At 47.6% G+C, this 27,306-nt stretch overlaps 1 protein-coding gene across 1 annotated transcript in view; it reads left to right on the top strand.

Annotated features, from left to right (window-relative positions):
• The window catches only part of LOC141161570 (voltage-gated delayed rectifier potassium channel KCNH8-like), a 754,200-nt gene that overhangs the window by 655,125 nt on the left and 71,769 nt on the right, over nt 1-27,306 (top strand). The window contains exon 12 of the mRNA XM_073646536.1: nt 11,147-11,484. Coding sequence (XP_073502637.1) covers nt 11,147-11,484 — 338 coding nt within the window. The remainder of the gene's footprint in view (nt 1-11,146; nt 11,485-27,306) is intronic.

Genomic DNA, 27,306 nt, shown 5'->3' with positions numbered 1-27,306 from the left:
GTGCAAGACATATGAAAGCCTGCATAGTGCTTGCTCAAAAACACATGAAGGACTTCCAGATTATGAGAAATAAGATTCTCTGGTCTGATGAGACGAAGATAGAACTTTTTGGTGATAATTCTAAGCGGTATGTGTGGAGAAAACCAGGCACTGCTCATCACCTGCCCAATACAATCCCAACAGTGAAACATGGTGGTGGCAGCATCATGCTATGGGGGTGTTTGTCAGCTGCAGGTACAGGACAACTGGTTGCAATTGAAGGAAACATGAATGCGGCCAAGTACAGAGATATCCTGGATGAAAACCTCTTCCAGAGTGCTCCGGACCTCAGACTTGGCCGAAGGTTCACCTTCCAACAAGACAATGACCCTAAGCACACAGCTAAAATAACAAAGGAGTGGCTTCAGAACAAATCTGTGACCATTCTTGACTGGCCCAGCCAGAGCCCTGAACTAAACCCAAGCAAATGAAAAAAAAAGGGAAATCCACTGGCACATCCAACAGGAAATAATTAAAAATTGTTCTTTATTGAAGAAAAAACTAAAACATGCTAAAATGAAACCTCAGAAACCTGATTCCGGCTGACATATGGTTTTGAAATCGACAACGTGGTAAGCTTTCTACATTTTCCCTCCCTTCCTCCGTTCTTCGTCCTGAACTAAACCCAATTGAGCATCTCTGGAGAGGCCTGAAATAGCTGTCCACCAACGTTCACCATCCAACCTGAGGGAACTGGAGATGATCTGCAAGGAAGAATGGCAGAGGATCCCCAAATCCAGGTGTGAAAAACTTGTTTCATCATTCCCAAGAAGACTCATGGCTGTACTAGCTCAAAAGGGGGCTTCTACTCAATACTGAGCAAAGGGTCTGAATACTTATGACCATGTGATATTTCAGTTTTTCTTTTTTAATACATTTGCAAAAAATTCAACATTTCAGTTTTTTTAAGTCAAGATGGGGTGCAGAGTGTACTTTAATGAGAAAAAAAATGAACTTTTTAGAATTTATCAAATGGCTGCAATGAAATAAAGAGTGAAACATTTAAAGGGGTCTGAATACTTTCTGTACCCACTGTACATTAGTAAACTCACAATTTTCATACTAACCATAGGCCTAATACAAAACTGACACTTCCTGTTGCCACATTGACATTAGCAGACACAGACTGACTCAGACCTTACTGAATTGTGAAGGATAGGGGAGAAGGGGAGCTGTGACATCAACTATTGAGAATTGTGGATCCTGTGCCTTCTATACTTTCATAGTAATCTTGTCTATGATGAGAAAGAGACTTCAGAAAATTCCTCTGTAAAGAGCTGCAAGTGTAAGGGTTCGCTCACACGAGCGTAGATTCTCTCATGCAAGAGTATTGATTATGTTAATGACACTCCGATCAAACTCTGATCAGCTTAGCGTGATCCGATTCTTTGGGATAAGAAAATCGGAGCACACTGTCAGGAGAAGATCAAGAACAAATTTTTCCATTTTCTCCATTCAGTGAGTCTGCAGAAATCGGACTGCACTCGTATGTCATCAGAGTGCAGTCTGATGTTTTCCACGCACCCAGACTAGACTGGTTGAGTGCCATCGGATTTGCACTGCAAAGTGAAGTGACGCGCCCCTGGGCCTGCTATGTCGCGCAGCGTCTCGCGCACGGGGGCTCACCCGGAACCGGATCAGATGAGGGTTGTAGTCTCCGAGTGGCGGGGACCCGGTCCGTGCCCAGGGAGTCAAACTCAGTGTGTGGCAGTCTTGATAGGTGTTATTTGAGTGTCGACTACGCCACCCGTTGATTTGCAGCTATGGAGCTGCCGCTGCAGGGCAGACCGCTGAGGCCGGTGTAGAATTGTGCAGCGTGATAGTATAACCCCCAACGGGAGGGGTATGGCCTCAGGGCAGCCGACGTGGAAGATGGGGGTAGCAGGAACCACTCAGAGACGGTGCGGTGTAATTCAGGGTCTTTACTGGTAACAACGATAGACCCTCCCGGAGTACTTGCTAGCGAACGGGGCCTGGTCAGTCCTTGAGCAGATGGGATCTCCCCTGGCCAGGCGGAGTTGTAGGCCTCCCAAACTGACTGTACTCTTCTGGCTACCTTGCTAGAAGCGGATATAAGTAGCCCACGTCCCTGAGTGTGCCGTGTGGTGCTCACCCGTATGGCCGGTGACTCGGGGCCTTCTAATGGCTTCCGCTCCACGATGGCGGTGCTGGTCCCACGCGTGTGACCTTGCCTTCGGGTTTCTGGGCCTGAGAACCTGAAATCCCCTGCCGGTCGGCTTCTGCTGCTGGGTAAGAGTTAGTCCCCACAGCCTCGGACGCCGGGTCCGGTAAGAAAGCTTCTCAGTCAGGGCGAGCTCTGCAGCTGCCAGCCCCTGACTCGTAGTAGTATTGCTCCCACTGAGCTTCTGCTGTTTCTTCCTATGACTGTTTCTCGTCTCTACTCTCCTTGACTCCTAACCCTGCCTCAGCCCCGGGTTTATATAGGGGAAGTTCTTCCCCTCCCAAGACTGGGCAGGAGGTGTGGCATGCACAGGATCCCTGACCAAAGGACCTCCCACCTGCTCTCAGACATAACATTACATTACTGTGGAAACCAGACCCCTGGGGTGCCACATTCCCCCCCTAGTGAAATTTAGTACTCCGGGACTAAACATATTTTAGAAAAACATAACAAGATATAACAACAATAATAGTACAATAAGAAGAAACACATAAAGGTGGTCACGGCATGTCCGTAACCGGGTGTAGTCTTTGAAGAAAAGCAAGGTGTCCATTTCACCAAAACAGGGAGACGTAACCAGGTAGGGGTTTGTCCTGCCCCGAGTCCTTAACAGTCTTTAGTCCGTCCTGGGTTACGCTCCAACTATGTACAAAGGATTCCCGGTAAATCCACCAAGGACTCCTACAAATAACTAGAAACACAAAATTATACACAAGCAACAATACACAGGTAAACATAAATAAAACAATTTATACACTTCAAATCCTCCAACGTGCGGGTAACTGGCCTCTAGTGGCCCTAGTGGACCTACGGAGCTGACTGTCTAGCCCTGAACTACAGGGTGTAGGAGCTGTCAAGGGTAAACTGGGCAGCTGTCTACCGGCTCTTTGGCTCACTAGGGATATGGCAGGCTCACTGCAAGCAGAGGGTTGATCCTCCTGGTCTGCGGGTGTGGGGTCTTCTGCCTCCTGGACCGGCTGTTCTTCCAGCTCTACCTGTTGCTCCGTAGGTGCTTGGGATGCTGGTTGGAGGAAGGTGAGTACGGGTACCACAACTGCACCATTGACTTGAGTCCAAGACCGAGGGAAGTCCCCGAGCACAGTACTAACCATATCTTCCCTTTCCTCTACGGGTCGATGGTCTTCTTGTTCCTCTTCAGGGTTCCTCAGTTGTTCGGGACACTTCTTCAGGTGGTCCCGGGATACAATGGCTGTGGTTTCCCCTCCGTCTTTACTGATGGTACAAACCTTCGGGTTCTCGTGGCTTGAGGGCAGTACGGTGTACGGGTCCTTCTCCCACTGGTCGTCCAACTTGTGGAGCCGTCTCTTCCTCTTCAAGACCTGCTCTCCGGGTACCAGGGGAACAGCGGGAGCATACTGGTTGTAAGTTTTCTCTTGTCTTTCCCTAGCCTGACAGAGACTTCGCTCCACGCTCTCCTGTACTCTCCGGTACTGCTGCTGCCTCTCTGTGTCCCAGTCTGCTTCTGGTGAAGTGTCCTCGGGTGTCAGGACTCCCATCTCCAGGTCAACAGGTAGCTTACCAGGTCTTGCCCTCATCAGGTAAGCCGGGGTACAGTTAGTGGAACCTACCGGGATGTGGTTGTATAGGTCCACTAGGTCGGGCAACCTCTCGGGCCACAGACTGCGTTCTTCCAGGGGCAATGTTTTTAGAAGATCTATCACCACCTGGTTCATTTTCTCACAAAGTCCATTAGTTTGCGGATGATAGGGTGTCGTCCTTATCTTCCGGCAGCCATACAGAGTGCAGAATTCTTGGAAGACCTCCGCTTCAAAGGCAGGTCCCTGATCCGTCAGCACTTGGTCCGGGTACCCGTGTGGACGGCAGAAGTGCTGCTGGAAGGCTCTAGCTGCTGTTTGAGCCGTTAAGTCCTTGACGGGGACGACAACCAAGAACCGGGAGTAATGATCCACGATGGTTAACGCGTAGACGTAGCCACTTCTGCTTGGGGTCAGTTTTACATGATCCAAGGCTACCAGTTCCAACGGTTGCCGGGTGACGATGGACTGCAGGGGAGTCTTCTGGCTGGCACGGTCCTTCCTTCTCAGGTTGCACGGGCCACAGTCTCTGCACCACTTCTCAATGGTTCCCCTCATGCCTACCCAGTGGAATCGCTCGCGCAGCAGGAACTCCAGCTTCTTCCACCCGAAGTGTCCAGCTCCGTCGTGGTATGCCTCCATCACCATGGCTGCGTCTCTTCGTGGCACCACTACTTGCCAGAGTAGTTCATGCGTCCGGGAGTTAACCATTCTGCGGCACAACTTCCCCTTGTAAAGGAACAGTCGACTCTTCTCTGCCCATAGTTGTTTGGCTTCCTCCGGAGCGTCTGGTTCAAGGCAAGCCTCCGGGCGAGTCAGCATCTCCTTCACCAGTCGGACGGCAGGGTCGCTGTCTTGCGTTTCCGCCCAGTTGTAGTGAGGTAAGGGGTTCAACGTAGCAGCCTGCTTACTCCTTACCCGGTGGGAATACTAGATAGTCCCATGACGGTGGAACGCAGGGAGTTCAACTTCTTCCAGTCCCTCCGGATCTTCTCCTTCGTCCGGCAGGTTGGGCATCCTGGACAGGGCGTCCGCGTTGGTATTGGAGCGTCCGGCCCAGTATTTGATTGTGAACTCGTAGTTGGACAGACGGGCCATCCACCTCTGTTCCAGGGCACCGAGTCTTGCCGTGTCCAGGTGTGTCAACGGGTTGTTATCCGTGTACACGGTGAACCGGGAAGAAGCGAGGTAATGCTTAAAGCGCTCGGTGACTGCCCATACTACGGCCAGGAACTCTAGCTTAAATGAGCTGTAATTCTCGGGGTTCCTTTCGGTGGGTCGCAGCTTTCGGCTGGCGTAGGCGATTACTCGTTCCTTCCCCTGCTGGATCTGGGACAGTACGGCTCCTAGCCCGATGTTACTGGCGTCGGTGTAGAGGATAAAGGGCTGGCTATAATCCGGGTACGCCAGTGGAATCGCTCGCGCAGCAGGAACTCCAGCTTCTTCCACCCGAAGTGTCCAGCTCCGTCGTGGTATGCCTCCATCACCATGGCTGCGTCTCTTCGTGGCACCACTACTTGCCAGAGTAGTTCATGCGTCCGGGAGTTAACCATTCTGCGGCACAACTTCCCCTTGTAAAGGAACAGTCGACTCTTCTCTGCCCATAGTTGTTTGGCTTCCTCCGGAGCGTCTGGTTCAAGGCAAGCCTCCGGGCGAGTCAGCATCTCCTTCACCAGTCGGACGGCAGGGTCGCTGTCTTGCGTTTCCGCCCAGTTGTAGTGAGGTAAGGGGTTCAACGTAGCAGCCTGCTTACTCCTTACCCGGTGGGAATACTGGATAGTCCCATGACGGTGGAACGCAGGGAGTTCAACTTCTTCCAGTCCCTCCGGATCTTCTCCTTCGTCCGGAAGGTTGGGCATCCTGGACAGGGCGTCCGCGTTGGTATTGGAGCGTCCGGCCCAGTATTTGATTGTGAACTCGTAGTTGGACAGACGGGCCATCCACCTCTGTTCCAGGGCACCGAGTCTTGCCGTGTCCAGGTGTGTCAACGGGTTGTTATCCGTGTACACGGTGAACCGGGAAGAAGCGAGGTAATGCTTAAAGCGCTCGGTGACTGCCCATACTACGGCCAGGAACTCTAGCTTAAATGAGCTGTAATTCTCGGGGTTCCTTTCGGTGGGTCGCAGCTTTCGGCTGGCGTAGGCGATTACTCGTTCCTTCCCCTGCTGGATCTGGGACAGTACGGCTCCTAGCCCGATGTTACTGGCGTCGGTGTAGAGGATAAAGGGCTGGCTATAATCCGGGTACGCCAGGATTTCGTCCCCCGTGAGGGCCATCTTCAGCTGGCGGAAGGACTCTTCTTCCAGCTCCTCCCATTTGAAGGGCGGCTTCTGGTTCTTGGCCTTCCGGGACTGTCCTATCAGGAGGTCCTGCATAGGTGCTGCCTTTTTGGTGAAACCGGGAATAAACCTTCGGTAGTAGCCTACCAACCCGAGGAACTGCCGCACTTCTTTTACGCTGGAGGGGCTTGGCCATTCCTTAATTGCGGTGATCTTATCAGGGTCGGGAGCCACTCCGTCAGCGCTCACCACGTGTCCCAGGTACTGCACCTTTGGTTTCAGGAGGTGACACTTGGAGGGTTTCACCTTTAGGCCGTAACTCGCCAGAGCTTCGAACACTTCCGCCAGGTGTTTTAGGTGGTCCTCATACGTCTTGGAATATACGATGACATCATCCAGGTACAACAGGACCGTCTCGAAGTTTCTGTGGCCCAGACAACACTCCATTAGTCGTTGGAAGGTTCCTGGTGCGTTGCAGAGTCCGAACGGCATGCAGGTGAACTCGCTAAGTCCCATCGGGGTGGTGAATGCGGTCTTCTCCCGGTCCGCCTCTGCTACAGGAACCTGCCAGTACCCGCTAGTGAGATCCAAGGTAGAGAAGAAGTTAGCAGATCTTAAAGCAGCCAATGACTCCTCTATCCTTGGTAAGGGGTACGCATCCTTGTGTGTGATACGGTTGATTTTCCGGTAATCTACACACATCCTCATGGTGTTGTCTTTTTTTCTGACTAAGACTAGTGGAGCTGCCCAGGGGCTACAGCTATCCCTGATCACCCCAGCCTCCTTCATGTCTCTAAGCATCCCCTTGGCGTGTTGGTAGTGGGCAGGGGGTACGGGTCGATACCTCTCTTTTATAGGAGGATGGTCTCCCGTGGGGATGTGGTGTTCTACCCCCTTGACTCGCCCGAAGTCTAACGGGTGTTTACTGAACACTCTCTCGTACTCTTGAACCACCCGATAGACTCCTTGTTTCTGGTGTGCGGGAGTGGAGTCAGTACCCAGATGTAGTTGCTGACACCAGTCCTCCATGTTTTTCTTAGAGCCGTTACCTTCCTCCGGGTGAGATGGAGGCAAGGGTTCCACAGATTGTATAGAATTTTGGTTAATGGTATATAATTTGGCTAGCGTGGCATACCGGGGCAGGTACACTTCCCTCTCCCCGATATTTATTATGCGAACGGGCACCCTCCCATGGCGTACATCAACCACCCCCCGTGCTGTCAAAATGGTGGGCCTACTGTCCGAGTAAACTGGTTCTACCATTGCCTGGTAATCCCTACCTCTCAGACCAATAGCTGCCCGGCACCAAATCATCATTTCACTTTTTGGGGGCATGGCAATAGGAAAAGGGTCACACATTCTTACGCTACCAATCTCACCGCCGGAGAGTTCCACCTGTTGCCGTCGCATCAGTGCCCGGATCTCTTTCTGGAGCACCCGCTGCTCGCCGGAGCTGGCGTTCTTGGCAACCTGCTGTAAAAGGAAAATCACCTCTGCAAGACAATTTTCAATTACATTAGTTCCTAGAGTTATTTTTGGGTGACTCTCATGTTTGTCAATATCTACAATGATCAGTCCCTGTGCTGCCAGTTCGACTCTACCGATTTTGATGGTCACCTCTTTAAATCCGATCTGTGGCATGGGCTGGCCATTGCTGGCGATGATACTCAAGTCGTCGTCAGGGTAGCGGGTAATATCCGAGTCATTCCAGTACTGCTTAAAGAGCACGTACGGGATGGTGGTGACCTGTGACCCGGTGTCCAGTAGGGCACTCATAGGAATGCCATCCAGTACCACAGGCAAGACTGGACGTCCTCCCAGATATCTGTCGCGCCAGTTCGATGGGCCTGGTGATCTTTTTCCTGGGGGTTGGCCCTCTACCCCAGGTTGTGCCCGTTTAAAGAACAGTACCTTGCCATATGTCCGGGTTGATTGCAGCGGCGGCAGATGGGTCGTCCGTCTTCGCTGTATCGGTCACTGGGTCTTCTTCTGGCCGGTGGGGTCCTCCTTGGTCGACGCCACAGGATGTCCTCCGGTCCGGATGCCAGCTGGATCTTCCCTGGGGTGGAAACCTGTAAAGACTGCACAGTTCGGGTTAGCGCAGCAACGCTTTTAGCTAGCTCTTGGATCTGATGGTGCAGGTCTGGAGCCGGGTCATTGTTCAAAGCCTGCGCATCAGCCCCCACAGGCCCTGCCGACAAGGGCGCCGCCTCCTGGTGGTAAGTGATAGCTGGGTGCCTGTGGGTCACAACGCCAACCGGTGCCGGTTCTCGGAGCACCCGGATGGCTCTGTCCTTGAACTGTGCAAAGTCCAGATGAGGATCCTGTAAGGCCATTGCCCGCAACTGGGTTCGGTGGGCATTGCAATATAGTCCCTCTATAAATTGTTCGGTCAACAGCCTGTCCTCGTTTCCCACGCCGTCAGGGTCGGTCTGCTTAATGGCTCTCAGGGCCTCTTGTAGGTTTAGTGCATAGTCCCTTATACTCTCATGTGCTCGCTGCTTGCACCCATAGAATCTAAGCTTAATCTCGGCTGAGATGCGGGTATCAAAGGTGTCCCTCAGCCGGGTTAGTATCCCTGCGACAGTCCTCCTCCCAGGTGGCCAGGACTTTACCTCCCTTTGGGCTGCCCCGGCTAGTTGGGCCACCAGGATGCTCACTTTTTGCTCCTCTGTGAGGGGGTACACCTGGAAGAGGCTATCCAGCTTTTCTTTAAAGTCATTCAGGGTATGTGACTCCCCTGAGTACTGGGGTAGCCAGGCTGCTCCCGGGATATAGGGCATGGTGAAGGGCATAACTGCAGCAGCGGTGGCGCTGGCGGGGGTTGAGGCAGTGAAGCTCTCCTCCGCATCCGACATCTTCCTCCCCCCTAGTGGACCGTGGCCTACCTTGCGATGATCCTGTTCCGTAGGCCGCGGCTCCGCAGTAGATCGTCAGGGTTGAGGACCTTCCGTCGCGCTCCGGTGACGTCGGCGTCTGCTGGGCTCCTTCCAGGACCTTACGCAACGTCCGGATGTGAGGCGGGGCTTCAGTTCTCACGCGCTTTCGGAGTCCACGCCCCTCTTCTTCCCGCGCGGCGTCCTCAAGATGGCGTCCAATGGCGGGAAAACTCCACGGATGGCGGGAAGAAGGCCGAAGATGGCGCCGGATGGCGGGAAAACTTCGCGGATGGCGGGAAGAAGGCAGAAGATGGCGCCGGATGGCGGGAAACCTCACCACTGGTAAGTTTGAACAGTCTTTGCTTTTCAGGCACGCAGTACCCGGTGGTTGCGGGCACGAAATCCTGCCGACTACGCCAATGTTGACGCGCCCCTGGGCCTGCTATGTCGCGCAGCGTCTCGCGCACGGGGGCTTACCCGGAACCGGATCAGATGAGGGTTGTAGTCTCCGAGTGGCGGGGACCCGGTCCGTGCCCAGGGAGTCAAACTCAGTGTGTGGCAGTCTTGATAGGTGTTATTTGAGTGTCGACTACGCCACCCGTTGATTTGCAGCTATGGAGCTGCCGCTGCAGGGCAGACCGCTGAGGCCGGTGTAGAATTGTGCAGCGTGATAGTATAACCCCCAACGGGAGGGGTATGGCCTCAGGGCAGCCGACGTGGAAGATGGGGGTAGCAGGAACCACTCAGAGACGGTGCGGTGTAATTCAGGGTCTTTACTGGTAACAACGATAGACCCTCCCGGAGTACTTGCTAGCGAACGGGGCCTGGTCAGTCCTTGAGCAGATGGGATCTCCCCTGGCCAGGCGGAGTTGTAGGCCTCCCAAACTGACTGTACTCTTCTGGCTACCTTGCTAGAAGCGGATATAAGTAGCCCACGTCCCTGAGTGTGCCGTGTGGTGCTCACCCGTATGGCCGGTGACTCGGGGCCTTCTAATGGCTTCCGCTCCACGATGGCGGTGCTGGTCCCACGCGTGTGACCTTGCCTTCGGGTTTCTGGGCCTGAGGACCTGAAATCCCCTGCCGGTCGGCTTCTGCTGCTGGGTAAGAGTTAGTCCCCACAGCCTCGGACGCCGGGTCCGGTAAGAAAGCTTCTCAGTCAGGGCGAGCTCTGCAGCTGCCAGCCCCTGACTCGTAGTAGTATTGCTCCCACTGAGCTTCTGCTGTTTCTTCCTATGACTGTTTCTCGTCTCTACTCTCCTTGACTCCTAACCCTGCCTCAGCCCCGGGTTTATATAGGGGAAGTTCTTCCCCTCCCAAGACTGGGCAGGAGGTGTGGCATGCACAGGATCCCTGACCAAAGGACCTCCCACCTGCTCTCAGACATAACATTACATTACTGTGGAAACCAGACCCCTGGGGTGCCACAGAAGCATGTTGCGTTCTTTTTTCCATACCGAATCGATATGAGAAAAAAGACGTTGATCAGCATTGCCCCATGGATAACATTGGTCAAAGTGCTATTCAATAAAACATCAGACACCACTCGTCCAATGTATACGCTCGTGTGAGCTATCCCTAAGTCTAATATCATGATTAATGCCAGTGTGAAAATTGCAAGGTTTCTGGGGGTTTTTATATGGTGATGTCGTAATGAAAGTTGAGTTCAAGCCATATGCCATCTCATTTATGAGAAATCTTAAAACCTGTGAGAAATTAGTGTTTTTTTTTTTTCATTTTAATTAAGCAAAAACCTTTATTTGCTGAAATTGCAATACATCTTTAAAGGGAACCTGTCACCATAAAATGTTGTGCAATATTCTGACATCATGTGATAGAGCAAGAGGGGATGAACAGATTGATATATAGGTTTGTGTGAAAATATTCAGTACATTTTTCATTGACATCCCTACTCATCCTTGGCTCAGTGGGTGGTCCTATAAGTGACTGACAGCCTTCCCTGTATACACATGCAGGCAGAGAGATCTGTCAGTCTCGGATGTGGACAGCCCAGCAAGAATAAGCAGGGATTTAAATGAATAAAATTCAAGTTATGCTGAAAAGGATGTTCACATTTAAGCAACAGATTAATAATATGTGTAATGTGTAACAAATTATAGTAATATTTGTTTAGAAAATTCTATTGTAGTTATTAATGCTACACCCAAATGTAAAAAAAAAATTCTCATGCAGTCCAATATTTTTTTTTCTCAGATTGATCATGAGAGCAATGGAGGTTTGATTCAAAAGCTTCCATCCATTTTGGAAGATGATGAATTTGAAGATGATGAAAAATGTCCCTTACCGATAAGTCCAAGAGGAGTTAGCCCAGTTGATTCCTCCCTAAAGGTGCCTAAACCATATAGCTCTCCAATGCTATCTCCTCTGACGCCACGTGCTTTTAAAACTCCAACGAAGAGAGTAGACAAGAGCTTTGGAGACATCCTTGGATCAAGTGAAAAGGGGAAGTTCCCAGCTGGGGAAGGGGCAAGACCTTGTAAACTGCAGCTTCCTGCTTTTAGTCTCAATGTCCCACCTATGCTGAGTCCAAGGTAAGTAGCCTTCATGTTGTACTGTCATGTGAATTAGGTCTTCTTCATATCCCATTTTGTTGGCTGGAATGTACTCTACTGAACAGCATAATGAGGAATCCATTGCCTACACAGTTTTCTCCAGCACATGATGGAGCTCATGCTGTGTTGGTAGACTGGATTCCAATAAGACACAAGTGCTGTCATCAGTTATATCAGGGAGCCAAGGAAGGCTGGTACTGCTTTATGGGGCCTCATGTTTTCTGAAAACAATATGGGACCTGGATAGTGTTTGCAAAGCAGGGTTTGACCTGCTCAGTGGTGGGGAAGAAGAAAGGTCCTAAAGAAGCACTCCCACACATTTTTTAATTCCCTAAACCTGTCTAAACGTATATGTAACGTAGTATAAATGCATTAATATATTTACCGATGGCCTTTTTACCAGGTTTCCATCGCAGCCCTGGTCCTCTTCTCACTTACGTGATTGAAATTCTGATTTGACGGATCACATTGGGGTTTATGTATGAGCTGGAAGTCATTTTCACAATGCAAGTCTACGGAGCTTCAGAACAAGGCTATTATGAAAAAAAATAACAATATAAAATTGATTTAAGTGTTTATTTCCAAGATAGTAAGTTTCCCCTATCCCGAGAGTAGGATTCTGGAACCCTAGAATTGGGCTCTGCATGGCCCCAGCACGCTCAGCTTTCTCTGGCTTTAGACAATGAATGGAGCAAATGTCGAGCATTCTTTCTGGGGATTGCTACTGGATCACATCAGTTGCAATGAATTGTGTGAAATGCTCATCAAACATGCAGCTAAAGCTACATAGGACTTCACAACAGATTTTTTTTCCTTAATTGTAGACCTCCCCTAAAGGTTACTGAAAGCAGCATTCAAATTTACTGATCATGCCTTTGAACATTTTTTATGGTTACACAATCGGCTGAGATCACCAATAAACAATCAAACCTTGAAGGGTTATTGTGAAGATAGTAAGTTACACCTTATCCAATGGATAGAGGATAATTTACTGATCGCAGGTGGTCCAAACTCTGTGACCTCCAGGAATCCTGAGACTGGGCCTCTGGAACCTGGGAACCCTGCTCTGCAGAGCCTTGATGTGCTCCGCGTTCTATGACCATCTTATAGACATCAAATGGAGCAGATTTCGAGCATGCACACCTCTGCTCCATTCAAAACGGGGCCTTGCGGTGCCCGTTTCCAACATTCAAAGGCCCCCTTTCTGGGGGTCCCAAGGTCAAACCACCAGCGATCAGTATGCTTTGGATAGGAGAAAACTCATCTTGGGAATAAACCATTAAACTTTAGTAGCTTATTGGTGAGCATCGCTCTCTTCCACATGACTCTTGCCAGGGCAATTGCTAGGCAATAATAATGCTCTTTTCTTGGCCTGGTGGGGATGAATTTTTTTTGCTGCCATCTGCAAGAGTTATCCTGATGGAGGAGCATTATTCATTTGTGCTATATGATGCCATCATGTTTGTGTGTAGAAAAGTTATTTTGTATATAGCCATATACTGTACATTAGAACTGTATGGCACCATTACTGATGTGGCTTCACAAGACATAAGACTGTGTTCATACCTATCCACTGTCCCCTGCTGTCTTTTTGTCTTTATAGGGAAACCTTATATACAACATTCAACCCGCACAATTGGGCAAGTTCCAATATTTGCTATTGCATTGCACCACAGTGTTTTAATGTATGGTTACGGCTTCTAATGTGAACCTAAGGGTAATGCATACAATTGCATTTTAACATGTTATATCATTTGTTGCCTCATATGTCAAATCTAGTGCCGATCTACTGCAAAGAGCAATGATGGTCTTAATTAAAATTGCATTGCAGAGAGGCCTTAGACATCTGAGCCAAGTAGTATCTAACCACGGCAGGTGGATATGCCATCATTAGTGTTGAGCATTCCGATACTGAAATATCGGGTATCGATACTTAATTCCGATACTTTTACAATATCGAATACCGGAATCGGAAGTTCCCATAATGCCTGCGCTCTGCAGTGTCTCTGAAGGATGACAAGCTGGATGGCAGCGCTCAGCTGCGATCCAGCCTGTCATCAGAATGCAATCACAGCGTGAGAGAATTCTCCTGATTGTTTAAAAGCCGGCGGGCGGTAAAAAGCCACCGGCTTTTAAACAGTCACACAGCCCCATACTGCTTCCCCGCAGCCTCCGACCCCGATCCTCCGCTCCCCTCGCCACCTCCCATCCCGATCGTAAGTTAGGACCGGGCGGGGAGCACAGCACCAAGGAGCGGGGAGCGAAGGACCCGGGCGGGGAAGCCGGCAGTGAAAAGACTTCACCGCCGGCTTTCCCGTTTTGTGCTGCGCTTTCCCGCCGGTTATCTCAAATGAACAGCTGAGGTATCAGGTAATGCCGATCAGCTGTTCATTTGAAGTAGCCGCGGTGCCCTCAGAGGGTTCATTTGAGTTCATGCTTGACTGCATTGCATGAACTCACATGAACTTTCCCACGGCCGCACAGGTCAGCCTCACCTCCCACACAGCCTGTCATGATTAGTGTGTGCGCGATGTCTGCGGGTGTGTGCGGTGTCTGTGCGATGTCTGCGAGTGTGTGCGGTGTTTGTGCGATGTCTGCGAGTGTGTGCGGTGTCTGTGCAATGTCTGCGAGTGTGTGCGGTGTCTTTGCGATGTCTGCGGGTGTGTGCGCGGTGTCTGTGCGATGTCTGCGAGTGTGTGCACGGTGTCTGTGCGATGTCTGCGGGTGTGCACGGTGTCTGTGCGATGTCTGGGGGTGTGTGCGTGCAGGCAGACATAGGCCGATGTGACACTACTACTCCCATCGGCCTATGTCTGTCCCCCGTCCACTCGTGCCAGCAGGATCAGCTCGATGGGAGCAGTAGTTCCCATCAGCCTGATCCTGCTATTTAAATTGCCCTACTGTGTCCCCAATAAATTTTAAATACATTTCATTGGTGGCCAGTGGTTACCTACAATAAATTAGTTCATACATTACCTGTCCCCGCCGATCGCCACCTAAAATAAAGTAAAAAATAAAAAAATACACCTATACTCACCTAGACACCTAATTCCCCGAAGCCATCGATCTCCTGTAATAAAATCTAAAATAATAAACCACAACCGTATCCTTACCCCTCCGTAGTAGTCCACGAGTGTCCCACGATGATCTCCAGTTTAGAGCAGCCACATAGAATGTGACCGCTCTGAACCGCTGCCGCCGCTAGAATGACGGGGCCGTAATGCAGCCCCGTCACTGCATAAGCGGGTTTGCTGGAGTTCAGGCAGCGCTGCTCCGGTTAGCTCCTTTACGGCCCTGCTGTATCGTGAGAAATTCCCAACGGTACAGCAATGCCGTAAAGGAGGTCTCCGGAGCTGCGCTGCCTGAATGCACTCCGGTGGCCTCAGTCAGGGGCTCCCGCTGCCGGGAGCGGACGTGTTCCCGGCAGCGTGAGCTTACAGCAGCCATGCACAGCTGTCACCATCTCCAGATGTGACAGCTGTGCATGGGACATCAGCGCAGGAACGTGGACAGGTAACTATTTTTTTTTTAGTAAACTAAGAATTAAATAAAATGGTGTGTTTTATTTCAAATAAATTATTTTTTTCTGGGTGTAGTGTGTTTTTTCTTTTTAACACTTTGTAGATTAGTAATGGGGGTGTCTTATAGACGCCCATCATTACTAACCTGGGCTTCATGGCAGCTGGCGCTGACATGAACCCCAACCCTATTACCCCCTGCCACCGCACCAGGGCAGCGTGGAAGAGCGAGGCTAAGTGCCAGAATTGGATGCGCCATTTCTGGGGCGGCTGACAGCTGGTGTTTCTAGCATGGGAGGGGGCCAATATTCATGGCACCCTTCCTGGGCTATTAATATCAGCCCCCAGCTGTCTGCCTAGCCTTTGCTAGCTATTAAAATAGGGGGGACCCCACGTCATTTTTTTTGGGGGGGTCCACCATTTTAATAGCTAGTAAAGGCTAGGTATTCAGCTGGGGGCTGATATTAGTAGTCTGGGAAGCTCCGTGGGTATTACCCCCTTCCCAGGCTTCAAACATCTGCCCCAGCCGTAGGCTTAACCTCCGCTAGAGACTAAAATTATGGGGGATCCCAAGCCAATTTTTTTTTTAATAAATCCTTTATTTTAACACTAAATGACATTTGAGGAGTTAATAAAGATGCAGTCCCTAAATTATTATTTATTTTTTAATTAATTTTTCCCAAAAATTTTGACGTGGGCTTTGCCATATTTTTGTATGCCAGCCAGGTACAGCATCCAGCTTCTATGAACGCGCCATTTTCCGCGGTGGCTGCGGACTGCAATTTGCAGCGGGGGGGGGGGCCCAGAAAGCTTGGGCCTCCCTGCGCTACAGATTCCATCCCCCAGCTGCCTAGTTGTACCTGGCTGGACACAAAAATAGGGAGAAGCCCCACGTATTTTTTTTTTATTTATTTCATGAAATTCATGAAATAATAAAGAAAAAATGGGCTTCCCTATATTGTTGTGTCCAACCAGGTACAAATAGGCAGCTGGTGGTTGGGGGCAGCCCGTTCCAGCCTGCTGTACCTGGCTGGATACAAATATAGGGCGAAGCCCTCGTCAATTTTTTTTTAATTATTTCAGGAAATTCATGAAATAATTAAACAAAAATTGATGTGGGGCTTCGCCCTATATTTGTGTAGGAGATCGTTGGCTTCAGCTGGAATGGGTGTGACGGTAAGTATGGTTTAATTTAGAACAATAAAGAATTGTGTGTTTATTTCAATTAAAGGATTTTATTCTGGGTGTTTGTGTTTTTTTTAATTTTGACTATGGGGTTAGTAATGGGGGTGTCTTATAGACGCCTCTCCATTACTAACCTGGGCTTGATGTCAGCTGGCATTATAAGCTGACATCAACTCCAACCCCACTGCCACCGCTACAGGGCAGTGGGAAGAGCGAGGCTAAGTGCCAGAATTGGCGCATCCTATGGATGCGCCATTTCTGGGGCGGCTGACGGCTGGTGTTTCTAGCCTGGGAGGGGGCCAATATTCATGGCACCCTTCCTGGGCTATTAATATCAGCCCCCAGCTGTCTGCCTAGCCTTTGCTAGCTATTAAAATAGGGGGGACCCCACGTCATTTTTTTTGGGGGGTTCCCCATTTTAATAGCTAGTAAAGGCTAGGTATTCAGCTGGGGGCTAATATTAGTAGCCTGGGAAGCTCCGTGGGTATTACCCCCTTCCCAGGCTTCAAACATCTGCCCCAGCCGTCTGCTTAACCTCCGCTAGAGACTAAAATTAGGGGGAACCCCACGCCAATTTTTTTTTTAATAAATCCTTCATTTTAACACTAAATGACAAGTACAGTAATCAACACTATCACTGTACTTCTTATATATGTGACTGACATGTTTCTATCTATCTAATCTATGTGTGATTCTCTATTCTTTCTATTCTAAATTGTCAGGTACAGATGCTGAATTGCTGGCAGGCTTTTTTAAAGAGACGGTGCATGAAAACACTAATATTTTTTTAAATAAATCCTTTACACTAAATGACAAGTGCAGTAAGCAACACTGTCACTGTACTTCATATATATGTGACTGACATGTTTCTATCTATCTAATCTATGTGTGATTCTCTATTCTTTCTATTCTAAATTGTCGGGTACCGCTGCTGAATTGCCGGCCGGCTTTTTTAAAGCCTATTCCCACCCCTCACAGCCTGATTGACAGCTGGTGGCTGTGTTTGTGCATACAAAGCAACCTTTTAACAAATCTCCACTCGCTGAGTAAAGTTTTCCACATAAAAATCGACATAAGGTGCTGATTTTTAATTAGAAACATATTGTTTTTTCCTGTAGATGGGGAGAAATCTGCATCAAATCTGTGACTAAATACGAAGTGAATCAGCAGCAGAATTTTTTCCGTCCCATATGGGTGGACATAACCTTCAAGATTTCCCTATCAGACGTTTTGTAATTGATTTCCTGGTTATGCATGCATAACACTTTTTTTTGTTCCCATGGGATATTGCGCCATGACTTTAGAGCAACTCATGGGTGACCAAGTGCCATGGAGTAGCCCTGGAATGAATGCTCTGTGTCAGGGGAGAGGATGTTTATTGCTCATTTGTGTGTTTTGGATTTGGTATGTCGCATGGATCAGGAAGGTAGAATAGTCACAGAGGCTCTGATGAAGCACAGGGTTCAAGATTTTCGAACGCCTGCCCTGTAAGCAGGAGTAATGGGAGATATGAGAATAGATGGGTGGGAGAGGGAGCTGCAGGAATACAAATTCTCTGCTCATGGTGTATATTATGTGGCTGTGAGCAGAGCAGTACTCTTGGTATAGATAGTGTTGTTGGCAGCGGATTAATCTCTATACTGTTCAACCGTTCAACAGTGAATATACATTTATTCAGGAACAAAGATAATACAGCTTACAACTGGTATTTCTTATAGCTTAGGATCTTAGCATCTTGTCTGTCAGCTTGCAAAGTGAAAATTAAAGTGTGCTTCAGCTACACAAACAGTGAGCAGGAACTTCCTGTTTTTTGTTTTTTTTTCAACAGTGTATTATTGGCGATATAACACTATTGCGGGAGACAGAAACTCATGCACTATTAAACAGCAGTAAATAGTAGTTGATATACAGTACAGACCAAAAGTTTGGACACACCTTCTCATTTAAAGATTTTTCTGTATTTTCATGACTATGAAAATTGTACATTCACACTGAAGGCATCAAAACTATGAATTAACACATGTGGAATTATATACTTAACAAAAAAGTGTGAAACAACTGAAAATATGTCTTATATTCTAGTTTCTTCAAAAAATTCACCTTTTGCTTTGATGACTGCTTTGCACACTCTTGGCATTCTCTTGATGAGCTTCAAGAGGTAGTCACCGGAAATGGTTTTCAGTTCACAGGTGTCCCCTGTCAGGTTTAATAAGTGGCATTTCTTGCCTTATAAATGGGGTTGGGACCATCAGTTGTGTTGTGCAGAAGTCTGCTGGATACACAGCTGATAGTCCTACTGAATAGACTGTTAGAATTTGTATTATGGCAAGAAAAAAGCAGCTAAGTAAAGAAAAACGAGTGGCCATCATTACTTAAAGAAATGAAGGTCAGTCAATCCGAAAAATTGGGAAAACTTTGAAAGAGTCCCCAAGTGCAGTTGCAAAAACCATCAAACGTTACAAAGAAGCTGGCTCACATGAGGACCGCCCCAGGAAAGGAAGACCAAGAGTCACCTCTGCTTCTGAGGATAAGTTTATCCGAGTCACCAGCCTCAGAAATAGCAGGTTAACAGCAGCTCAGATTAGAGACCAGGTCAATGCCACACAGTGTTCCAGCAGCAGACACATCTCTTCAGCAACTGTTAAGAGGAGACTTTGTGCAGCAGGCCTTCATGGTAAAATAGCTGCTAGGAAACCACTGCTAAGTACAGGCAACAAGCAGAAGAGACTTGTTTGGGCTAAAGAACACAAGGAATGGACATTAGACCAGTGGAAATCTGTGCTTTGGTCTGATGAGTCCAAATTTGAGATCTTTGGTTCCAACCACCATGTCTGTGTGACGAAGAAAAGGTGAACGGATGGACTCTACATGCTTGGTTCCCACCGTGAAGCATAGAGGAGGAGGTGTGATGGTGTGGGGGTGCTTTGCTGGTGACACTGTTGGGGATTTATTCAAAATTGAAGGCATACTGAACCAGCATGGCTACCACAGCCTCTTGCAGCGGCATGCTATTCCATCCGGTTTGCGTTTAGTTGGACCATCATTTTTTTTTCAACAGGACAATGACCCCAAACACACCTCCAGGCTGTGTAAGGGCTATTTGACCAAGAAAGAGAGTGATGGGGTGCTACGCCAGATGACCTGGCCTCCACAGTCACCAGACCTGGACCCAATCGAGATGGTTTGGGGTGAGCTGGACCACAGAGTGAAGGCAAAAGGGCAAACGAGTGCTAAGCATCTCTGGGAACTCCTTCAAGATTGTTGGAAGACCATTTCCTGTGACTACCTCTTGAAGCTCATCAAGAGACATTTGTATTTTCATTGGCTGTAAGCCATAATCATCAAGATTAACAGAAATAAACACTTGAAATAGATCACTGTTTGTAATCACTCTATATAATATATGAGTCTCACTTTTTGTATTGAGGAACTGAAATAAATTATTGATATTGTAATTTTGGCTGCGTGCCCACAAAGCATTTTCCAAGCGTTTATGCTGCGGAATTTACGTCCCCCATGGTCCCCAATGACAAGCCGCAATGTCAATGCCCATGCTGCTGATTTTTCCGTAGTATTTATGCTGCACTCAAAAATCCGCAGCATGTCCATTAATTTTGCAGACATGCAGCGTAATCGCCGCCATTGACTTGCATTGGACCGCTTGACATCCGCATCACTACATGTGCACAAGTGGATATCACACGGTTCAGTGTGCGGATGGTACCCAGGTCTGGAGGAGAGGAGACTCTCATCCAGACCTGGGTACCATAGAAACTGTAAAAAAAAAGAATTTAAAATAAAAAATAAAGATTATACTTACCTTCCGATGTCCTCCCGGTGTTTTCTCCCCATCGTCTGGTCTGCTGTATGGGTCGCGGTGTTGTGAAGGACCTGCCATGACGTCATTGAGTCATGTGACCTGTCACATGACTCAATGATGTCACCGCACTTCCTTCACACCACCGCGAGCAGTGCAAGAGAGCGGAGAAAACACCGGGAGGACATCGGAAGGTAAGTATAATCTTTTTGGGTTTTTTTATTTTTTACCATTCTTATTCTTTTTTTTTAACTAACTTGGTCACACTACTATAAATCCATGCCGGTTGCATGGATTTATATAGTGTTAACAAGTTGTCAAGCACTTTTCCAAGTGATGCTAAAATCGCTTGGATAAGCGCTTGTAACCCGCATGCAGAAATGCATGTGAAGAACGCTTGACAAACGCTTCTACCTGGCGGGAAAAACGCATGTAAAAACCGCGTTTTTCCTGCCAGGGAGTAGCGGAAAAAATATGCAGCATTTCTGCATCGTGGGCACATAGCCTTAGTGAGATACACCTGTATGTCACATTTCCAAGGTCTTTAGCTTCAAAATGCTGAGTTAGAATTTTAGTCATTTTTACAATTTATATTTCCTCTTGATGAACCATAATCACATTGTCCACATATAAGAGAATATACATCCACTTTCTGTCTGTACATTTTGTGTATAAACACAGATCTGCTTGACCTCTTTTAAATCCTTCTTCCAATAAGATTTTGTTCATTTTGGTGTTCCATGCTCTTGCCGATGGCCATAGAGATATTTTTTTAATACAGATATTCAAAATGCATATATTGTTCAACCTGGCTGGAGACATGACAGTATCAGTCTCCCCATTAACAGCATCAGAAAGTTACATGCAGTGGATTATCCATATACAACCCCTGGCAAAAATTATGGAATCACCGGGCTCGGAGGATGTTCAATCAGTTGATTAATGTTGTTGAAAAAAGCAGATGACAGACATGACACAAAACTATAGTCATTTCAAATGGCAACTTTAGGGCTTTAAGAAACACTGAAAGAAATCAAGATTAAAAATGTGGTACTTAGTAAGGGTAATTTTTTTTCATGCCGAGCACACTGAAACTACTCGGCGAGTACCCGAGCGCGCTTGTTTAAAGGGTTAAACGAGCACGCTCGCTCAACACTAATCCCATTCTTTATTCATGACAGTGATCTTAGACAAAATTGTGAGTCCAATCCATGGCTAAAAAGCCCCCACAAATAAATGGTCTCAGGATGCTTTACTGTTGACATGACACAGGAAGCATGCTAGCGTTCACGTTTTCTTCTCAAGACAATCATTCTTCCAGATGTCACTCATATTAATCTATATTGAATGCAAATTGCATCTTTAGAAAAACAGCAAACTTTGTGAAACCAAACTTTGTGTCAGTCTCAAAAGTTTTGGCAACGATTGTAAAAATAATTTGAAGGTGGTAATAAGGCATGTGGAGGTGCTCATTTGTGCTCACTACTTTGGGTCACATGCTTTTAATTTCAGCCATTGCACGCTCAAGTGAACTCTACTAATATGAACAGAGACGTAAAAGGGGCTTTCAGATGTATCTTCTGACGGATAGCATTCATTACCCATAGGCTATTATGGCAACCATGAAATGTAACTGTTTCACTAATCAGTCTCCCTCTTACTAAACGCTCCCCTCTCGAATCTGTTCTGAATGCAGCAGCCAGGATCATATTCTATTCTAACCGCTACACCGATGCCTCTTCCCTGTACCAGTCATTGCACTGGTTGCCATTTGCTACAGAGTCCAACATAAACTTATCACTCTCACCCACAAAGCACTCCACGGTTCAGCACCGCCCTACATCTCCTACCTCATTTCAGTCTACCACCCTACCCGTGTCCCTGGTTCTGCTAATGACCTAAGACTAACATTCTCAATAATCCAAACCTCCCACTCCCGTCTCCAAGACTTCTCACATGCTGCACCAATTTTCTGGAATGCAATACCCAGGGCACTTAGATTAATCCCCAATACCTGCAGTTTTAAGCGTGCCCTAAAAAGTTACTTCTTTAGACTGGCCTATCGCCTCACCTTACTTATTTAACTATCCCCGTTTTGCCCTTACAAGATTTTCTTCCAAATCAGGACTCTCGTAGCATCTGCTCACACACCCTCCATGCACTTAATAGCCCTCTATGTCAGTACTTGTACATATACTGGCTGGTGACTGGTTCATGCAGCGTTATGTGAATACCCTATTATATTGACATCTGCACTATACAATACAAGCACTTTTTACCATTTACCTTTTGTATCTCCCCTATCTCCTTATAGATTGTAACCTTGTGAGCAGAACGGCCCTCACTCCTTTTGGTATCTGAGTTATGTGTTATTCTGTAATATCTTTTTTGTCTGTACAAGTCCCCTCTAAAATGTAAAGTGCCCCGGAATATGTTGGCGCTATAGAAATAAAAAATATTATTATTATAGTCTGCTACATTGTTCCATATATTTTTTTTTAAATATACTGTTGTGTACTGGCTAAACAAAGATCAAAATAATACTTGCAATGAAAGCCTATGGAGACATTTAGTATGTACTGTACGTTGGGAGTTTTAATGGCTGCGAACAGGGCCCTAGCTGGGGTCTTACTGCACAAAATAAACGAAAACGAATTAAAATGTGATGTTTTATAATGCCAAACGTCTGCCTCTCTGTAGATCTAATGCTAATTAAGGTTGTACAGAATCACAGACCACACATAAAATTAATATAGAAACTTGTATAAGGCATGATTTGACATTTTGCGTTAGGAAACAGTACGCCCACTTATACCCCCAAAGGTCTGTGGTATCAGTTCAAGAAATGATCTTTAGAGGGAAGCTATGATCGGAAAACGACCTATTGTTTAAGTCAGATATTTTTGTCATTCTTCTTTTTATAGCCTTCTTCTGCTTTGTGGGCCTCCACCATTTTCATTCTCAGAGTGCTAGGCAGCTGCTTAGAAGAACCCATAGCTGCTGTTTTTTGGCACAAGGTTAGAGGAGGCTGGGTTTTTATAAAACTGTGAAATTTGCATCACTTGGCCTTTCTTAATGATGATAGTGATCATGCCATAACCCTAACTGGCAAATTAAGGTCTGAGACCTTGGTCAAAATTATCTGAGCACACAAATCTCCAAGGGTGCCCAAACTTTTGCATTGGCCCATTTTCCTTTTTGTAATTTTTAAAATGTAAAAAAAATGTTGTTTTGCCTAAAATGCAAAGGAAATGTGTCATCTTTAACTTTAGGCCTTTTAGAGATCATTTCATCTTCAAGTTGCTTAACTTTTCGCAATAACAGTAATTTTGATCAGGGGTGCCCAAACTTTTACATGCCTCTGTAAATGTATTTTTATTTTATTTTTGTTATTGTTTATATACACTGCTCAAAAAAATAAAGGGAACACTTAAACAACGGAATATAACTCCAAGTAAATCAAACTTCTGTGAAATCAAACTATCCACTTAGGAAGCAACACTGATTGACAATCAATTTCACATGCTGTTGTGCAAATGGAATAGACAATAGATGGAAATTATTGGCAATTATCAAGACACCATCAATAAAGGAGTGGTTCTGAAGGTGGGGACCACAGACCACATCTCAGTACCAATGCTTTCTGGCTGATCTTTTGGTCACTTTTGAATGCTGGTTGTGCTTTCACACTCGTGGTAGCATGAGACGGACTCTACAACCCACAGAAGTTGCTCAGGTAGTGCAGCTCATCCAGGATGGCACATCAATGCGAGCTGTGGCAAGAAGGTTTGCTGTTTCTGTCAGCATAGTGTCCAGAGGCTGGAGGCGCTACCAGGAGACAGGCCAGAACACCAGGAGATGTGGAGGGGGCCGTAAGAGGGCAACAACCCAGCAGCAGGACTGCTCTCTCTGCCTTTGTGCAAGGAGGAACAGGAGGAGCACTGCCAGAGCCCTGCAAAATGACCTCCAGCAGGCCACAAATGTGCATGTGTCTGAACAAATGGTTAGAAACCGACTCCGTGAGGGTGGTATGAGGGCCCGACATCCACAGATGGGGGTTGTGCTCACAGCCCAACACCATGCAGGATGCTTTGCATTTGCTACAGAACACCAGGATTGGCAAAGTCACCACTGGCGCCCTGTGCTCTTCACAGATGAAAGCAGGTTCACACTGAGCACATGTGACAGATCTGACAGAGTCTGGAGACACCGTGGAGAGCGATCTGCTGCCTACAACATCCTTCAGCATGACCGGTTTGGCAGTGGGTCAGTAATGGTGTGGGGTGGCATTTCTTTGGAGGGACACAGACTGTCCAGGAGCAACCTCATCAGGAGCATGCCCAGGCATTGTAGGGAGGTCATACAGGCACGTGGAGGCCACACACAATACTGAGCCTCATTTTGACTTGTTTTAAGTGACGCGCCCCTGGGCCTGAGTCGTGCGGCATCGCGCGCACGGGGGCTTACCCGGAGCCGGATCAGATAGGGGTAGTAGTCTCGTGGCGGTGACCCGGTCCGTGCCCAGGGAGTCAAACTGAGTGGCAGTATTTAGCAGTAGATGTTAGAATGTTCGACTACGCCACCCGTGGATTGCGGTCATGAGACCGCCGCTGCACTGCAGACCGCTGAGGCTGATGTTGGTTGTGCAGCTCAGTATGGGGTGACTCCCCACGGGAGGAGTATTGCCTCAGGGCAGCTAGTGTGGAGATTGATGATGGGGGTGATGGTGCGGATGTCCCAGTACTGGTGGTGCAGGTACGACGATGAAACACGGAGTCTGGTAGTGCAGTTTCAAAAGCTTTACTCACGGTTCTTTATCAGGTCGCTTGTGCACAGTAGGACCACCCGAGTCATGCTGCGTTCACCAGGTCAGGGACTCGGCCAACTCCCAGGCAATTCCAGAGCGTGGTCCAGAGCTCCCCTCTCTTCCTTCCTACTGGCCGTCCCCACCAGGGACCCACCTTTGTCCGGCTTCCTCGGGCCTTATGGGGGTAAAACCTCTCTCCGGTTTCCCTGAACCTATGTGGCGTGCCTTCCTGGTGGATGTGGTGAGGGGTCGTGCCAAAACTTGACCACGACCTCCGGTTCCTGGCTAAGGATAATTGGCCTCCACCAGTTTGAGATCCGGCACCCTTCTCTGCCAACCCTTCACCCGTTTTCGTTCTCTTGTGGGATCTCAGGGTTCCCTCTATGCTTGCGTCTCTGGGCCTTTCTTTGTGTTTCTCCTCTTCCTTCTCTCTCTTCTCTGCTTCAGGCCTAGCTCTGGAGCTGGGCCCAGACGGAGCCACAGCTCCCTGTCAGCCCTCTCTGGCTGAACTCTCTCTCAGCTACTCCTCAGACTGAACTCTCTTGTTCCTAGATGGTGCCCACCTTATACTCCCTCTGACACCCGAGCCCTGGTGACAATGCAACCAATGGGCTCCTACCTATGCCCAGAGTCCCTCCCCTGTCTGCTCCTACACCACTGGGATGTTCCTCCCCCCCCCCACTCCAGCCAGGAACAGACGCTGTCGTACCTGCACAACTATCTGGTGGGAGTACCGTTGTTCTGTCCCCCGGAAATGGGGTGAGTGTAGTGCATGCAGCCTACTGAGCTCAGTTCCACGCCCCATCCTTACCCGGGAGTGGAATACCACACCTCTGGTTCGAGGTGCAATACCCCTGTAGCAGCCGAGTCCTCGGGGTGCTACATAAGGACATTACATCAAAGTAGGATAAGCCTGTAGTGTGTTTTTCCACTTTAATTTTGGGGGTGACTCCAAATCCAGGCCTCCATTGGTTAATAAATTTGATTTCCATTGATGATTTTTGTGTGATTTTGTTGTCAGCACATTCAACTTTGTACAGAACAAAGTATTCAATGAGAATATTTCATTCATTCAGATCTAGGATGTGTTATTTGAGTGTTCCCTTTATTTTTTTGAGCAGTGTATATCAGGAAAATATTGCAATTTTCACATCACACTGGTCACTGAGGCTATTTTAAACTCATACTTCTTATTTTGCACAAAAGACTTTTCAGCAGTCTCATTATCATGACATACAGGATTATAATCACAGGTAATACCTCACTGCACAGCTGATAACACAGAATCCACCATTTACAATTGGCGATATCAAAGTTCCCCCTTGCATCACAATGATTTTTGCACACGCTCATTGAATGCTTCAATCCAAATTATACAGTCTGAGGCTGTCTATTGCGACTAATGTACATGTAGATTTACTGAAAGAATAGGAAGTATGAGTCTACAATAGCTCCAATGACTAGTGTGAAAACTGCAAAAAAAACTGGCATACCTTGAGCAAGCACTGTTTATCACTGTCTGTAGAAAAAACTCAGGCTAGCCAGTGCTTTCAAACACCATTGAGGGAAGTAGAGACATGCAAAACAATGGGCGGAGTATTGCACTCAGCCTCTTAGCCACACTATTAGAGCACCAATGACTCTAATTAACATATTAGTTTCAGCAGAAGAATGCAGGGATTTGAAAACACAAAAGGTCTGATTTTTATAGGGGGGCTATATCCCCTACAAGGCTATGTGCTTAGTTTAGAGGTCTTCCTTTAAAAATGTAAAATGATGCCCTGACCAAGACCATGAGTAATTCAAAAAGTGAAAATTGATGTCATGCCTCTGGGTTCGAACCCTTGAGCCTCTGCTTTGTGGTCGGCTTCTGTCCGCCGTGTCACAGCAGATACATCTTTTTTCCAGGTGTTCCTGTTATCCTTGCAGTACAATTTTTAGGGTGACAGCTGTTTTTATTTACTCATTTGTCTGACCTATTACCTCTCGGGTGCAGCTTTATACACTTTCCCCCTGCTGGTATTTCCTGCTGGTGATAGTCACATTTGGATGTCTAGTCATGTTGCTGTAGTTTAAGCCAGTCAGTGAAAGACCAGCTAGGGTTTATCCCTTTGCTTCCCTGCACCTATCTTCCATTTCTTGTTAGGAATTAAATGGCTTATTCTCTAACAGTACGTATTTATTCCTTTATTTTTTATTTTGTGGTTTGTTTTACTCACTCTGGGATCTTTTTCTATTTTAGCACATTTTCCATTCTGTAGGTAATTTGCACTCTGCTCTGCCCTCCGATTCTCTACGAGGAACATAAAACTCTCTATGACCTCTCAGGCAGCATAGATCCGAGTTGCCATAGTCTAGTCTGTGGTTAGGGCTATCTCAGCTCACGCAGGAATCATTAGGGACTGCGGGGTCAGGATCTCTAGTCTGTACAGGAACCGGCAGGCTCAGTTCTAATTTTTGTGTTACTTATTTTT

The sequence above is a fragment of the Phyllobates terribilis genome, unplaced genomic scaffold, assembly GCF_046119375.1.
Source record: "Phyllobates terribilis strain yellow unplaced genomic scaffold, ASM4611937v1 Scaffold_9__5_contigs__length_417890890, whole genome shotgun sequence".
Lineage (NCBI taxonomy): Eukaryota > Metazoa > Chordata > Amphibia > Anura > Dendrobatidae > Phyllobates > Phyllobates terribilis.
The sequence above is the reverse complement of the archived record's forward strand: the minus strand, read 5'-3'. Positions and strand labels throughout refer to the sequence as shown.